This window comes from Aristolochia californica, unplaced genomic scaffold (genome assembly GCF_029961685.1).
Source record: "Aristolochia californica isolate CCGP_79_NKW_82.1479 unplaced genomic scaffold, dmAriCali1.0.hap1 SCAF_13, whole genome shotgun sequence".
Classification (NCBI taxonomy): Eukaryota; Viridiplantae; Streptophyta; class Magnoliopsida; order Piperales; family Aristolochiaceae; genus Aristolochia; species Aristolochia californica.
In genome coordinates this window covers 21,466,590-21,481,983 of record NW_027181804.1, presented here as the reverse complement: position 1 = coordinate 21,481,983, position 15,394 = coordinate 21,466,590, and the positions used below count along the sequence as shown (strand labels likewise).

The 15,394-nt window shown below is 42.3% G+C and overlaps 2 protein-coding genes across 2 annotated transcripts; both read left to right on the top strand.

The window, feature by feature from the left end:
* Positions 1–957: 957 nt before the first annotated feature.
* On the top strand, positions 958–1,827 carry LOC137947694 (uncharacterized). The gene has a single exon (XM_068793474.1). The coding sequence runs from the start codon at positions 958–960 to the stop codon at positions 1,825–1,827; it is 870 nt and encodes a 289-aa protein (XP_068649575.1).
* A 10,864-nt stretch (positions 1,828–12,691) lies between these two features.
* LOC137948713 (scarecrow-like protein 8) lies at positions 12,692–14,907 on the top strand. Its single transcript, XM_068794863.1, has one exon. The coding sequence runs from the start codon at positions 12,935–12,937 to the stop codon at positions 14,699–14,701; it is 1,767 nt and encodes a 588-aa protein (XP_068650964.1). The 5' UTR covers positions 12,692–12,934; the 3' UTR covers positions 14,702–14,907.
* Positions 14,908–15,394: the final 487 nt, after the last annotated feature.

Sequence of the window (15,394 nt, the reverse complement as noted above, 5' to 3'; positions counted from 1 at the left end):
AGAGTTTAACAATGTGGTATTAGACAGGACCACTATCTACGATTCCTTTTCTCCCTAAGACTTGCGTAATCTCATTGTAGAAGTTCGGATTGAAGGCCAAAATCGGACAGACGCACTCCAAAACGAAGTGCTGGAAATTAAGGAGACTTCTTCAATTAAATCTTCGAATGACGGAATGGTTTGCAAGGGATGCTGCTCTGTCGGGAAGCTCCAATAGACCTACCGATCATCAACCTCTTCATCCACCTCCTCCTCATATGCCAATGCATCAACCACACCCACCAGCAAGGGGTGTCCACGCCACCGTTCCTAGGTATACCAAACTAGATTTTCCAACGTATGATGGGTCCTCTGACCCTCTAGTATGGTTACATAGGTGTGACCAATTTTTTTGGAACCAAAGAACACAAGCCGATGACAGAGTTCCTTTAGCCGCCTTCCACAAGCTTGACGAAGCGTAGCTATGGTACCATCAGTTTGATTCGGAGTACCATATCCACGATTGGGATATTTTTAAGGATTATTGCATGCTGAGATTCGGTTCCCAAGCCCTGCAGTAACCCTTTGGGAGATTTGGTCAACTTAAAACAGACTGGCTCCATCAAGCTATATTAGAAACAATTTCAGGAACTCCTGGCTCGCACCAGTAGGTATGTGCGTACTACTCAATATGTGCATTTATTTACTGCGGGACTAGTGGCAGCCCTTCGTCTGGAAGTGGAAATACATGACCCACCAGACCTAGCACATGCCATGAATCTTTCCCGTACCCTGGATGCTAAACAATGGGTCTTGAAAGAGTTCCTCGAGCGTCGGCCTCCATGGCCAGGCCGGGTAGCCACTGGTGCCCCACCCACCTTTGCCCCCGCCTTGCACCAAGGCAACAATACTTCTCAAATATCAGAGCCACCCTAGGCACCACCGCCACAAGACTTCTGTCGCCTTTCCAAACCAAAGATGGAACAGAGGAGAGCCACAAACCTCTATTATAATTGTGATGAAACATACACACAGGGTCACATATGCAAAAGCCTATTTTGGTTAAAGGTGGATGATTCCGAGGAGACCCCACCATTGGAAAAAGTTGAAGAGCCTGAGATGGAAGAACCAGCTATTTCCCTCCATGCTATGATAGGGCTGCACAGTACAAACACCATGCAGGTCCGATCTGGCCTCCAACACCTACAGTTGCTGGCCTTAGTGGATTCAGGCAATACCCACAACTTTATTAGCCAACCAGCAGCACAACAACTCAGCTTACTGATTCAGCAGAACACTGGCATTTCAGTCTCGGTAGCCAATGGGGAAAAGATTTCCAGTGCAAGAGTCTATCCAGCAGTACCTTTTGATATTGAAGACCACACATTTGTTACGGACATTCCACTCGTTGGATTTGACTTGGTGTTGGGTATTAAATGGTTGCAACAGTTGGGTCTGATTTTATGGGATTTCAAGGCCCTCACAATGAGTTTTATGAAAGACCAGCACCAACTCACCCTTCATGGGAATCATGCTCCGTTACCTTGCACTCTCCAGAATATCCAACTTATGGCCTCCAATCATTGTAAGTTCAACTCACTCATTACCGAATTTGCTGATTTATTTCAGGAACCTGCTGCGCTTCCACCAATCCCAACTTGTGATCATCAGATAGGTTTAAAGTTAGGCACTAAGCCTGTAGTGTTGCGCCCATACCGCTGCCCACATTTTCAGAAAGATGAGATAGAGCACCAATGTCAGCATATGTTAGCACAAGGCATTATTCAGCTCAGTCGGTCTCTGTTTTTATCACTAGTGTTGTTGGTGAAAAAACATGACCATTCGTAGAGATTTTGTGTTGACTATAGAGAGTTCAATGCTCATATGGTTAAGGATAAATTTCCCATACCCATGGTGGACGAACTCTTGGATGAATTGCATGGGGCAAAACTATTTACTAAGCTGGATTTGAAATCCGGGTACCACTAGATTCGGGTCCACCCTGCAGATGTGGAGAAAACTGTCTTCCGCATGCATCATGACCATTTTGAGTTCTAAGTCATGCCATTTGGGCTCTCCAACGCCCCTTCCAATTTTCAAGCCCTGATGAACGAGGTGTTTCGCCCTCTCTTATGGAAATATGTTCTGGTATTCTTTGATGATATTCTGATTTATAGCAAGCACTGGGAAGACCATATTCAGCATTTGCACTAGGTATTCAATCTCCTGCGTTCCCATCATTTGTTTCTCAACCAATCCAAATGCTCTTTGGGTACCTCTGAGGTAGCTTATCTGGGTCATGTCATCTCAGCCTTCGGCTTTAAGGCCGACAGTAGCAAAATATAGGCAATGGTTGAATGGCCCACTCCACATTTCGTCACTGCTTTACGGGGATTTTTAGGCTTGGCTGGGTATTATCGGAAGTTCATTCACAACTATGGCCAGATCACAGCTCCGCTCATGAGCTTACTTAAGCATAACACCTTCACATGGTTAGACATAGCGGCTACATCCTTTGTGTAGTTGAAACATGCCTTAGCCTCTACCCCGATTCTCCAACTCCCGAATTTTGAAGAACCATTTGTTATTGAATGTGATGCTTCCGACGGGGGCATTAGCACAGTATTACAACAGCAGGGCCATCCCATTATTTATTTCAGCAGGCACCTCGCCCCTCACCACCACAAATTAGCTGCTTATGAAAGGGAACTTATCGGCTTAGCCAAAGCCATTCAGCATTGGTGTCCCTATCTTTGGGGTCGACACTTCATAATTCGGACAGACCACCGCAGTTTGAAATATTTATTGGAGCAACGTATCACTACTTCACCGCAACAACATTGGCTGAGTAAATTGATGGGTTTTGATTTTAAGGTGGAGTATAAACCAGGCCACCTTAACATAGGGGTTGATGCCTTGTCTCACCGGGACATGTCGGAACCACAGCTACACGCAATCAGTCAACCACGGTTTCTTTTGCTCGATTCAATTAGGGATGAAATTCAGAAATATCCCAAGCTCATGGGCTTGTATCACAGAATTGAGCAAAGCACCATAGACAGCAATTGGGCATTTCAGGACCGTCTCCTCTTGTATAAGAATCGGAATTATCTTACTTCTGCCCTACTCAATAGCATCCTATCTACATTTCATGACAGCACTCATGAAGGCCAGCAAAAGACATATTTTCGCCTAAGTTGTGACTTCTATTGGAGGGGCATGAAACGTATGGTGGCAGACTATGTATCTACATGCCAGGTTTGCCAACGAAACAAAGTGGAATTGTTAAACCCAGCAGGCCTGTTGCAACCTCTTCAGCTCCCTTCACAGGTATGGGCAGATATATCCATGGACTTTATAGATGGCCTCCCAACGTCTTCAGGCAAATCTATTATCTTCGTAGTGGTGGATCAATTCTCTAAATATGGGCACTTCCTACCCCTGGCGCATCCTTATACGGTGACACATGTGGCCCAGATCTTCGTGGACCAAATTGTCCGCCTTCATGGCTTACCGAAGTCCATCACCAGTGACAGAGATGCAGTATTCATAAGTACCTTTTGTAAAGGGCTATTCAAATTACAGGGCACAAAATTGGCTTTCTCATCAGCCTACCACCCTCAGACAGATGGGCAAACGAAAGTAGTCAACCGCACTATTGAGATGTATTTGCGCTGTTTCATGGGGGATACTCCCAAAAGTTGGGTCCGCTGGCTTGCCTGGGCGGAGTTTTGTTATAATATATCTTACCACACAGCGCTTGGCACTACACCCTTCAAGGTGGTTTATGGTCGAGACCCCCCTCGTCTCTTATCTTACGAGCCTGGCTCATCTCAGGTGGCGGCGCTAGACCAGGCTTTGGGGGAACGGGATACTATGCTCGCACAAGTCAAAGCTCACTTGCAGAAAGCTCAGGACAAAATGAAGAGCACCTACGACAAGGGTCATTGTGACCTTTCATTTGCTCTGGGATATTATGTATGGCTTCGACTTCAACATTACCACCAGCTTTCCCTGACGGCTTCCAAACGTCATAAACTTTCACCAAAATTCTATGGCCCATTCCAGGTGTTGAACCGTATTGGTAGTGTGGCTTATCGCCTATAACTCCCACCAAACGCCAAGATATATGATGTCTTCCATGTCTCCCTATTGAAGCCATTTAGGGAAAACTCGCCTTTGCTCCACACACCATTGCCACCAGTACAAGATGGTCGTGTTCTACCTACTCCAAAGAAGGTGTTTCAAGCTCACCGGGTCCAAGGTCGTGGGAGATTTTAGTCCAGTGGGCCGACACAAATCCTGTTGAAGCTTCATGGGAACCATTAGAGGCTTTTCGTGCCCTCTACCCCTCCTTTGAGCTTGAGGACAAGCTCTTTCTCCAGGAGGGAGTGATGTTATGGACTCCATAGCATCTAGAGTAATTAGTAGATGCATAGGTTTCCAGGTTGTTGCAATTAGCAGGTTTAGATATAATTTCCTTCAAATTAGTGGCCCTTTGTTTGGCCTTTGTTGGTGTGCGTCAACCCTGATCCTCTTATATGGATGACGGGTTCTAGAATGAAGGCAAGCAATTGATCAATAGTTTAGCCAAGAGGTTGGATTCTCTCTCTGACGAGGTCCAAGGTGTAAGCTTCCTTCGCAAGCTTAGTGTCTCTTAGAAATAGAGCATTCCAAGAGTTCCAAACCCTTTTCAACGACACATTCCAATCTGGAACCTAGAGGTGATCATCGGGTGACTCGATCCACGGCAAGGGAGCTTAACAATATTAAATCAAAAGGAGCAGCACTTTTAGTTGTAAGGCAAGGAGAATATGTACTCCTATGGTGTTTAATTTATTGTCAAGCCACACAATTGAAAGTAGAAAGTGATTTTAATGAAGGAAGTAAATGACATAGTGAAGATGTAGACAGATGGCCAAGCCTGTTGTGCCAAAGTTGTGCCTCAGATGTAGTGGATGATAGGGGAGCTAATGGCAAAAGAGTGAATTAGTACAAGCTCCCTTTTTCATGGTCGCCACCAATCACCCATTTTATAGTTAGATCTTGAAATGTACAAGAAAAGGGTGAGATGGTGACAAAGCAATTCAAATGTTTTGTTATTTGACTAACCGAAAGTAAATTTAAAGGAAATTAAGGGATAAACAAAACTTCTTGAAGATGGATAGAAGATGTAAGAGATGAGGAACCCTTGCCAAGTACCTTGGTTTGGGTACCATTAGCAATAGTAACAAATTTCTGGGGAAGACATGGAGATAAGGAATTAAGTATGTGTTTGTTACCTGACAAATGTTCGGAGGCCCTGGAGTCGATGATCCAAGAGGAAGAGGATGAAGAGGAAGAAAGCATACCTGAGGCAATGGTGGTAGCAGCAGTAGGTAACGGTGGAATGGAGGACTCCATTAGAGACATCGTCTTCTGAAATGTGGCATTGATGTCATCGAAGGATAGAAGAGCAAAGGAGCTAAGAAGTTGGGCCTTAGCAACCTCAAGGTAGTGCTTGATATTTGTCAAGCAAATGGTTGCTGCCAAGTCCTCCAGTTGCCTTTCTTGAATTGCAATGTCTTTTGAATATGGCCGAGCGATTTTCTATTCCAAAAGAAGACCCCGAAATCAAGCCAAAAATTCATGAATGTTTTCTCCTTCTTTAGTATTCAGCATACTTTGTACGACACCGAATAATTTTTTAAGGAGGCCGTACTGAAGTATAGCTTAGCACATGTGTCCCATATGTCCTTGGTTGTTTCCAAGTGGATCACATTGTTAGCTACATGCTCTTCCATGCTATTGATGAGCCAACTAATAACCTGGTTATAATTTTTAACCCACTTGAAGTAGGCTACATCTTCTTCATTAATTGGAGCAGGGAATTTGATTACGTGACTGAGAAGGTCACGAGTAATGAGAACCTACCGTACCGATTGTGACTAGCTAAGATAATTAGAGAGACCTCTTAATAGGATTGTAGTAATGCGGAGTATGTCACTCTTACTACTTGTATGTCCAATCTCCATCGTGAGGCAATTCAAATGCCGAGGTCAATTGCAAGGGGAGTCTTCAAATAACAATTACTCAATGTAATTTGAAGAAACCGTGGACCAAATCAGGCACCGACAATGGAAGGAATAAAAATTTTCCACAAGAGCAAGCACCAAATCATCAAGGAATTTGTGCTTTTGTCAAGTGGGGACAAGATCTAGCCATCACTCAATTCCTCTTATATTCTTATAGAAAAACAAAGAGGAGAGGATAGATGCAAACTCTCATGCCTTAATCCAAACTCCAACACAAACCGTGGGCAAACATGTGAGAACCACTATCTTCTTTACAGATATGTAGACGCAAATCACGACTCTAGGAAGCAAACTTTTCTCAGCTCATGGGAACACTCCAACGTAAAAAAAAAAAAAAAATCATTGGAGTTCAAGAGCAGCAAAGTAATAGAGATAAGTAGGTGTTGAAATTTTAACCATATGACGGTCATCCAACAACATAACAAGATCCCATGAGCAGTCAAGTGAGAGAATTTACAGCAACATGTGTTGGAATTTCACTCAAAGAAAATTGATCCAAGCTACATAAAGGTAACCGAATCACAAATCATCAATTTATCAATCATGATAAGACACTAGCAGCAACTAATATCGATCAAGCTTGTAATTTAGCTACAAAAAGATCAAGATTATAACATCTTCTTAGTCATAAGAGATAAATCTTCACTACCTCTCATATGAAGATTATCTTGACTTAATGTAATTCAGAAATCAAGAATTCAATAGTTAAAGAAAGAGTATGTAAATAATGGCAAGAATTGACTTATCTCTTCATGGCTGGACTCCTTCTTTCATAAACAAATTCTTGGACAGACTTCATAAATAATTCCTTGTATACTTCATCAAGGGGGATCCTAAACTCCTTGCTCTGATACCATGTAGAATTTAGGATCCCATGTGGAGGACTTTAGATCAACGAAGAAGAAGAAGAAGAAGAGAGGAAGGAGAGGAGAAGGAGATGGAGAAGGAAAAGAACCAAGATGGAGAGAGTTTGGGTTAAGGGAGAAGAAGGTGCACCGACCAAGTAAGGAAGGAGGCTGAACAAATTTCTTGAGAAAAGAGGGAGAGCTTCAATGCTCTTAGCCAATGTCTTTATTTATAGTTTTACAATGTCCTTAGGCTACAACTTTATAAAAGAAGAGACATAAAAAGAACAAGTATTTACACCTTTATGCCATCTTTATGAAAAGTATCATATTTTACCCATATGCCACCACTTAGAAGTGGAGCTTACTAGCCATAATTTTTTGGGGTTGAGCCCATCTTTTAACAGTAAATATAGTCTTTCAATCACGAAATACCATGGAACCATCAATGGAATAGCAAGGCTTCATTCATCAAACAAAGAACCAGAAATCCACAATGTGTATCAGTCTAAAAACTGATCTCTTTAACCGAAGATATCATGGGTTAAACACACTAATATTAACCAAACTGAAGCTAATATATAAGATGTAGTAACTCAGTCTTTTCTGATCAAAACAGGCTTAATAAACCTTCATATTTCCAAGATATACATCTGCATTCATCTCAAAGAAAAGAAGAGAAGAAAAAACTTATCTTTGTCAGCCAAAAGAAGTTCAAAACTGTTATGGTCCCAGACCATGGACCTCATGACTCGGCGAAGGGAGAAATCGTCTAGAGGTACCGGGGTTAAACCAGGACGACCTGACTTGCCTGGGCACCCTATGTTGGCTAGAAGAAGATGGAAGAAGGAGAAGGAATAAGGAGATGAGATCAGGCTCGTCGAGGGGAGACTTGTACCCTTGGTTTCGTCAAGGAGAACGCCGATCCTAGGGTTCTTTGGAGGAGAACGCTGATCCTTTTTTGAGTAAAATTCAACTTCCTTCATTCATTTTCGTGAGCCCTTTTAGAGGCTAATCGCACTAGGGAATCCGAATTACAAGTTTTACAAAAATGCCATCGCAGGCAATAATTTCTTATCAATTAACTTAACAAAGTAAAATTATAAATCCTAAAGTACTTGAATGTGTCGCCACCCACTGAGTTACCAATCCATCCGTGTCGCCTCTGAATAACTCGTCCCGCTATCGAGTCCACAACAAAAACTGAACCTTGATCAATACCTCAACTTCCACTGAGAGAGTTGATAAAAACTTGATTAACCAGCATCATAATTTCTGGATCCCAAACCTAATACTCTAATACCATGTTAGATTTAGGATCCCATGATAGGTACTTGGCCAAGAGGGTGAGAGGGGAGAGTAAGAAGAAGAAAAGAAGAAAAAGAAAGGAAGAAGGAAGAGAAGAGAGGTATGGCTAAGGAGATGGAGAGAGAGAGAGAGAGAGAGAGAGAGAGAGAGAGAGAGAGAGAGAGAGTTTGATAGAAATTGTAAGGACGGATTTGAAAGAGAAGAGAGGAGTCTTAATGATCTACCCCTTACCTTGAGTATCAATTTATAGTTTATGAAGGAATATTACAATGACTACATTGCCCTTAGGGTTACAAGCTTTCAACAGAAAAAGACAAAAGTAAATGTCCATCATCTTCTTTATTTACACCTTTGTGCCATCATTATAAGAAGGACACTGATTTACACTCGTTGCCATCTCATTGACGTGTGGAAAGTATTTACCTTAATGGCCATTTGAGATGTCTTCCAATAGAATGTAAAGCATAATGTAAAGTTACTTAACAAGTGTATCAAAAGACACGTAACATGTAACCCCAATAGGCCTGTTTTTAGAGGAGTTACTATCTTGCAGCCTGATATTGGGTTGTAACCATAACCCCCTGTCCGGAATTCAATACTATAGGCTGATATCTGATATGGGCTACCATGGTTATCAGCATGGTTCCCTTATTGTTGATATGTATCGGATATCAACCAATACATATCAGATTTTGGGCATAGTTACAGGTTACAAAATCGTATTGGGCCTGACTCAGAAACCCCTCTAAGAAGAATTGTTATATAAAACATTACATGTTACGCATCAACTGATGCACTTGATGTCGAACATTACGCTATGCCAAAAGATCCCTTATGTCTTGCAAATAAGTCTAAGTTCTGTCATGAAATTTTTGGAGACATTCTTTAGGAAATTACGATTTTTTTACCTATAGAGTTATTGTCGTCCATTGCTGACCAAAAGAGAATGAGCCACTGATCTACCAAGATGTTCGTCCATGGGTTGTTTTATTTTATTTTTGCCAAATAATGCCCTAAAATTTTGCCTTTTTTATGTAGATCGAAGTAGAGGGAGTCCAAATCTTCAACATGCTAGGAAATCTGATCAAAATTCTCCTTAGAAATAGAAATACAATTGTTTTAAGTTTTGGTTTCAAAATCGTAGGTAAACGAGTCTATTAAATCAAATTCGACCAAAAAATCATTGTTTTATTTCATTTTACAATTATGTTTGTAATAGATGATCATTTTCAAATGGTGGTGTTTTTTGAGTTATGTAGTATTTTAAATAAATTAATATTGCTAGATGTGTAGCTAACAAAAAATTTAGGGTTTAAGGGTTTGTATATATACTTATAGTTGTTTTTCCAATATTAGTTGATTTCTAAGTTAATATAATGATAAAATAATTAAATAGGTGATGTAAATTATGATAAAAATAAAACTAGGTATAGGATTATATATTAACTTAAAATTAAGTTTGAATAAAATATTTAATTTTAATGTACTTAATGCATAATATTCACTATAAAATATTGTTTACATTATGTTAAATTAATAGTATAATAAGTATGTAATATCATACATTTTATATATAAATAATAACAATTAAATATAATTACTAATTATGAAATGTCTTACAAATAATGAAGAATTAAGCAACTTATAAGAAAATTATATTTAATGGTAGGTAAAAGCAATTTTGAAAAACGATTATAAATTTAAATACATTAATTTTTTTAAACGACTTTCTATCAATGAAGGATAATGACCTCGATATATTTTTTGAATATTTTATAGTATATTATAGGAATTTCTTGAAAAAATAATAAAATTTACTAAAGATTATATGATACTAGAATTAATATTAATAACCTATAAATATTTGATTAGTTCTTGTTGTTAGATTCCTGTTATACTATATAGTATATATTTAGTATTACAAAATCATCAAATTACTTTGTTATGAGAAAATATCGATAGTAAGTATTCATGATAAAATTAAAGTGTTCACTTATTTCTAATTTTTCTATTCAAACATATCATATTTTGTGTTTTCCCTTACTTCAAATAGACCTTAAACCTCTAACAAAGTAGAATAAGTATATCTCATTTTTTTATTTTTAAGTATTTTATAAAAATATTTACCTATATATAGAAAATTAAAATAAAATAATTTTTTAGCAAAATAATTTTTAAAATTACATTACACGATGTAATAGGCTAAAAATAACCAGTATTGACTGATACGTATCCGATTTTGAGGTGTCTAATATGATTTCTGAGCCAGGCAACCGTAGTTGTCAGTACTTAGAAAATTATGCGTTAAAGGAGCTTCTCGAGGTGATCCGACGGGCGGCAGGCTGGCTCAAAAGGGTCGTTACTCCCTTACAGAGCTGGGCGTAAAAGCGAGCAAGTGCAGACCACGTGACGTGGGCTAGCCGGTCCTTCCGAACGCGACAAAAGTCACAGAACATAAATAGTCAACCGGGTATCGCCGGTGGCAGGGTGCACGGGACTGCGGACAGCCGGTGATGAACGACGATGACGTGGAAACCAGCGTCGCGGTGGGGAACTTGTTTGGAATTTGGAAAAGTCGGAAACGCATTTTCGAGGAATCCTGGGTGTGGGAAGATGACCTCGTCCAGAAATTGACGAAACAGCCCCTGCAGGCGATTTCCACGAGAAGGAATAGTATAGTGAGATTCTTCTTTGCGTGAAACATGAGAGAAAAATCTAAAAGGGCGTTTCTTTTCGAAGATTCACCAGCAGGCTGCACCTCTGTTTTGTGTGTTTTTTTTTCTGTTTAAACTTGTAAGGTTTAAACAAAAGCGTTTTAATTTTGAAAATCGGCGCTTCAATGTCCCATGAACTCAATGAATCCAAATTAAGCGATTAGTTACAACCGATTTGTTGGCTGATTCTGCATTAATAGTAATTGAGGTAACTTAATTTGCAGGTAAAATGGTGCTTTTCATTCGCAAAATTTAAGGCGAATATTAAATATTAATCGACGTATTAATTCAAATAAGTTTAACTCGTAGGAGTGGGACCCGTCATCCACCTTATGAACACTTGATGACTGATTTAATTTTAAACATAGAGAAATCTCCACAGTTTGGGTTGGGACAGGCCAATGTGTTTTACAACTTTACGTAAACTTAAAAAACAGGTATTCGCACATCGCGGAAACAAAAACAGAAGAAAGAGTGAAGGTGTGAAAGAGCAAAAGCAATATCCAAAAAGAAGAAAAAAAGTGACGGAGAGTGATCGGCTACCGAACAAATAAGATGGTCCCCCAGGGAAATCCGCCGCAGAACCGGTTATATTGTGGGCCCCGGAACGTGGAGAAATAGCTGTGGGACCCTAACTTGAGTACTACAAGATAAAAAAGGGTCGGATGGTTCCATTATGATTCGAAAGAGGAGCCATCCGGGGAGTAGGCGCAGAGGGCAGTTACCCTCACGAGTAATTGTAGAAATGACAAAGGTTTTTTTTTTTTTTTTTTTTCACACTCTGTAGGCCAATGGAGAGAATAATTTATTGGTATTTGTTATTGTGGAAACAAAAGATTGGGTGTTGTTTTGGCGTCAGTATGGAACATTCGCTTAACTTGCTCACACGTGGCACTAGATGCATAGATTCTCGTTCGCCGAACCCAACTGGACTCTCTCTCTTTTCTTTATTTATTTCCGTAACAAATAGAGGAAAGGGGTTGGTTGGAATGAGATTGTTCGGTTGCTAACTAATTTCCACCGAGATGCCCGCACGCAACCGAGTCCACCTCCAGCCTATAGCCTCCAGCCCACTGTAAAGTGTAAACCTCTTGCCAGTTGTTAAATTTACGACTATAACCCTGTTTGCGTTGGGTACACTTTTCCCTCCCGGATTCTGGAACGCCAATTACACACTTCGATGGCTCTTCGCCCGAAGTGGTGAATAATAATGATACCACAAATAACTCTTTGCTTTCACAGGTCAAATAAGTTATTTTTATCCGACTCGGTGAATCCAGAAACTCATGATGATTTTTTTTTTAATTTTACAAGTTGGAACAAAATAATGCAACTACTATAAGCTAAAGAGCGTTGATTGTTAATATCAGGAAACCTTTCTTTCGACTCCCAGGAAATAAAAAAAGGTTTCGCAGATGAGAACAGTAGGCAAGGTCATGACGAATTAATTGCGGATGGTCTAGTAACTGTAGGGCGTGTAGGGGTAGTTTGGGAAGCTGAAAGCGAAACGGTGATATATTATGGTTCGAGCTTGCGGGGGAATTTAGATCTTATTTATTAACGTATCTCTCCGCCTTTATTTTAATGGTGGGAGGTTCGCCAACGTAGCGGCCAGCTTTCCCAGTTTGAAATTCCGAGACCGGACGTAAAAGAGGTCGACACCGGCACCAGCCGGTAGGACCCCACGTACCTACCGGGAGTCGGCCGCTGTTGGAGTAGAGAATAAAAACCAACCAAATAAAAAAGAAAACGGATATCGATGCCTTGTGAATATAATGAAGTCACAACACATAGCCTTGGCGGAAGGGAAGTCGACGACGACGACGGAGAAAACCCTCTGCTCGATTTCTCTCGTGATCGCCCGCCCTGCTTCTTCATCTCTTCTTCTCAGCTGTCGCCGCGGAGCGTTTTCTTGCCCTATTGCGGGAATCTTATTTTGATCTGATCTAATGAACGATTGGGATTGAAATTCGATTTCTGGTTTTTGCTGGTTGGTTTTTCTTATCTTCCGACCATGGCTGGGTATCCAGGCGGCGATTTCTACAGCTCACCGGGCTTGGGAGGCGGATCAGCCATTAATAACTCGTTCCATGTACAGTACCGGCCGCAGCTCGGAGGAGGAATTCTGGTAGATCCAACGGCAATCGTTTCACAGAGAGCTGACTCGGCGACAGCAAAACGGTCGCTGGCCGAACTGCAGCAGCAACAGCAGGCGCTTTTTCTCAGATCGGTGAAGCAGCGCAACCACCAGACCTCGCCGATATCGCCGCTATCTCCCGTCTCCCCAGAAATCTCCTCTGCTTCCTCCGCCTCTTCGGCGAGGAACCACGGGTTCACCCTGCTCTCGCGGCCCAATCTCTTAAGTGCGCCTAACGTCGCTTTCTCCGGCATCAACTTACGCCAGGGTCACGAGGCCGAGCCGGACTCGGCGCACAAGATGAGGAATCGCCTCCAGGAGTTGGAAAGACAACTTCTTAATGACGATGACAACCACGAGGAGGGAGATTGCTCCGCTGCTTCAACGATGACGTACAGCGAGTGGAGTGAAACCATGCAAAGCCTCGTGACCCCGCCACCGCCGCAGAAACCCCTCTCTCCTTCACCGACTACATCTTCAGCATCGTCTTCTAACTCTTCGTCCTCTTGTTCTACCAATACCACTACCTCGCCCGCCAAGCAGCAGTTGCTGGATGCGGCGTCGGCAATCTCGGAAGGAAATACCGAATCAGCAACGGCGATTCTTACCCGTTTACAACAGGTTTCGTCCTCTCGGTCGGTTGGGAATCCGGAGCAGCGGCTGATAGCTTATCTTGTTCAGGCGCTCATGTTGAGGATAAACCCATCGGATACATGTTTTGATCCGGTAGCGGAGCTTTGCAGTAAGGAACATGTAATGGCAACACAAATGTTATTCGAGGCCTCTCCTTGCTTCAAGCTCGGGTTCATGGCGGCGAATCACACAATTCTGGAGGCAACTCAGAATCAGGCGAAAATTCATGTGGTTGATTTCGACATCGGGCAGGGAAGCCAGTATATGACCCTCATTCACGCCCTAGGGGAGAGGCAATCAGCGAAGCCAGCGGTGAAAATCACGGCCGTGAACGACCCGAACGCGTCCTTCCCCGACGCGCTCCGAATCGTGGGGGACAGACTGACGAAACTGGCGGAGCGCGTGGGTGTGAGCCTCCGTTTCGGTGTGGTGTGCCGGAAGCTGTCGGATCTGAACCGGGAGACACTGGGGTGCGAGCAAGACGAGACCTTGGCCGTTAACTTCGCTTTTCGCCTGCACAAGATGCCCGACGAAAGCGTCTCGACGGCTAACCCACGTGACGAGTTACTGCGATTGGTGAAAGGCCTGGGCCCGCGCGTGGTGACCCTCGTGGAGCAGGAGATGAACGCCAATACGGCTCCGTTCCTCGCGCGATTCAACGAGACCCAGTCCTACTACGGCGCGCTATTCGAATCGCTGGACGCTACCATGGCACGCGAGACCAAGGAACGGACGCTAGTGGAGGAGTGCGTGGCCCGCAAGGCCACCAACTGCGTGGCCCGTGAGGGACGCGACCGCGTCGAAAGATGTGAAGTGTTCGGCAAATGGCGGGCCCGCATGGGCATGGCCGGCTTTGAAGCCAGACCCCTTTCAGCTCAGCTGAACGAGTCAATGCGGGTCCGAGTCAACTCCATCCGACCCAACCCCGGGTTCTTCGTTAAAGAGGACAGCGGCGGAGTCTGCTTCGGGTGGAAAGGTCGCGTCCTGGCCGTCGCTTCTGCATGGCGTTAGATTGATAATTACATTTTCCCGATTTCTTCTGTGCTATTTTTATTTTTGTCATTATAATTATCTTATATTTAGTTGAAAGAAGTTAAAAGGAAAGGAAAAAGGGGCTAGAGTACAAATAATTGGTGTGGCTCTTCGCTTCAGTGTGTTGAATGGGTACACAATGTATAAGTGGGCCAGCTTTCCATGGTTTCTTCTTCAAAATTCAAATTGATTGAGACTCGGGTGGGAGGGTTGGGTACGTACTACTTGAGATTCGGTTAATCTGTTAGGTGCAAAACCGATAATCGAGTGTGAGCGAGTGGGAGTTTCCGTAAAGAGCCAGTGGCGAGGTGTTAGGCTTTCGGACGGAGAAAAAGGAAAACATAAGTAGACGTGTTCGCTCACGCTCAGTTTCTGAAAAAGCAGGCCGGTTGTTGCCCTTGCTTCTTGTCCCTGACATTTTGCTTCAAACAGGAGGGCTTCGTCGTCATACCCGATTCATCGCTAACAGGAGAGGACAACTTGGATTCGCCAGCGGCACGTGCCCCATTTACCACTGGCTGCGCACATCCTAGGTACAAATTATTTATTTTTTTGTTTAGTTTTAATTAACTTAATGTTTCTATATCATAAAATTCGATTTCTAAAATATAAAATCATAATGAAAATTAAAACCGTAAAACGCCTCATAGGTTAAGGGAATCGTGTAAAATT

What these genes read in the sequence shown, in the direction of transcription:
- LOC137947694 (XM_068793474.1), top strand. Translation starts at nt 958, where the DNA reads ATGGAACAGAGGAGAGCCACAAACCTCTATTATAATTGTGATGAAACA.
- LOC137948713 (XM_068794863.1), top strand. Translation starts at nt 12,935, where the DNA reads ATGGCTGGGTATCCAGGCGGCGATTTCTACAGCTCACCGGGCTTGGGA.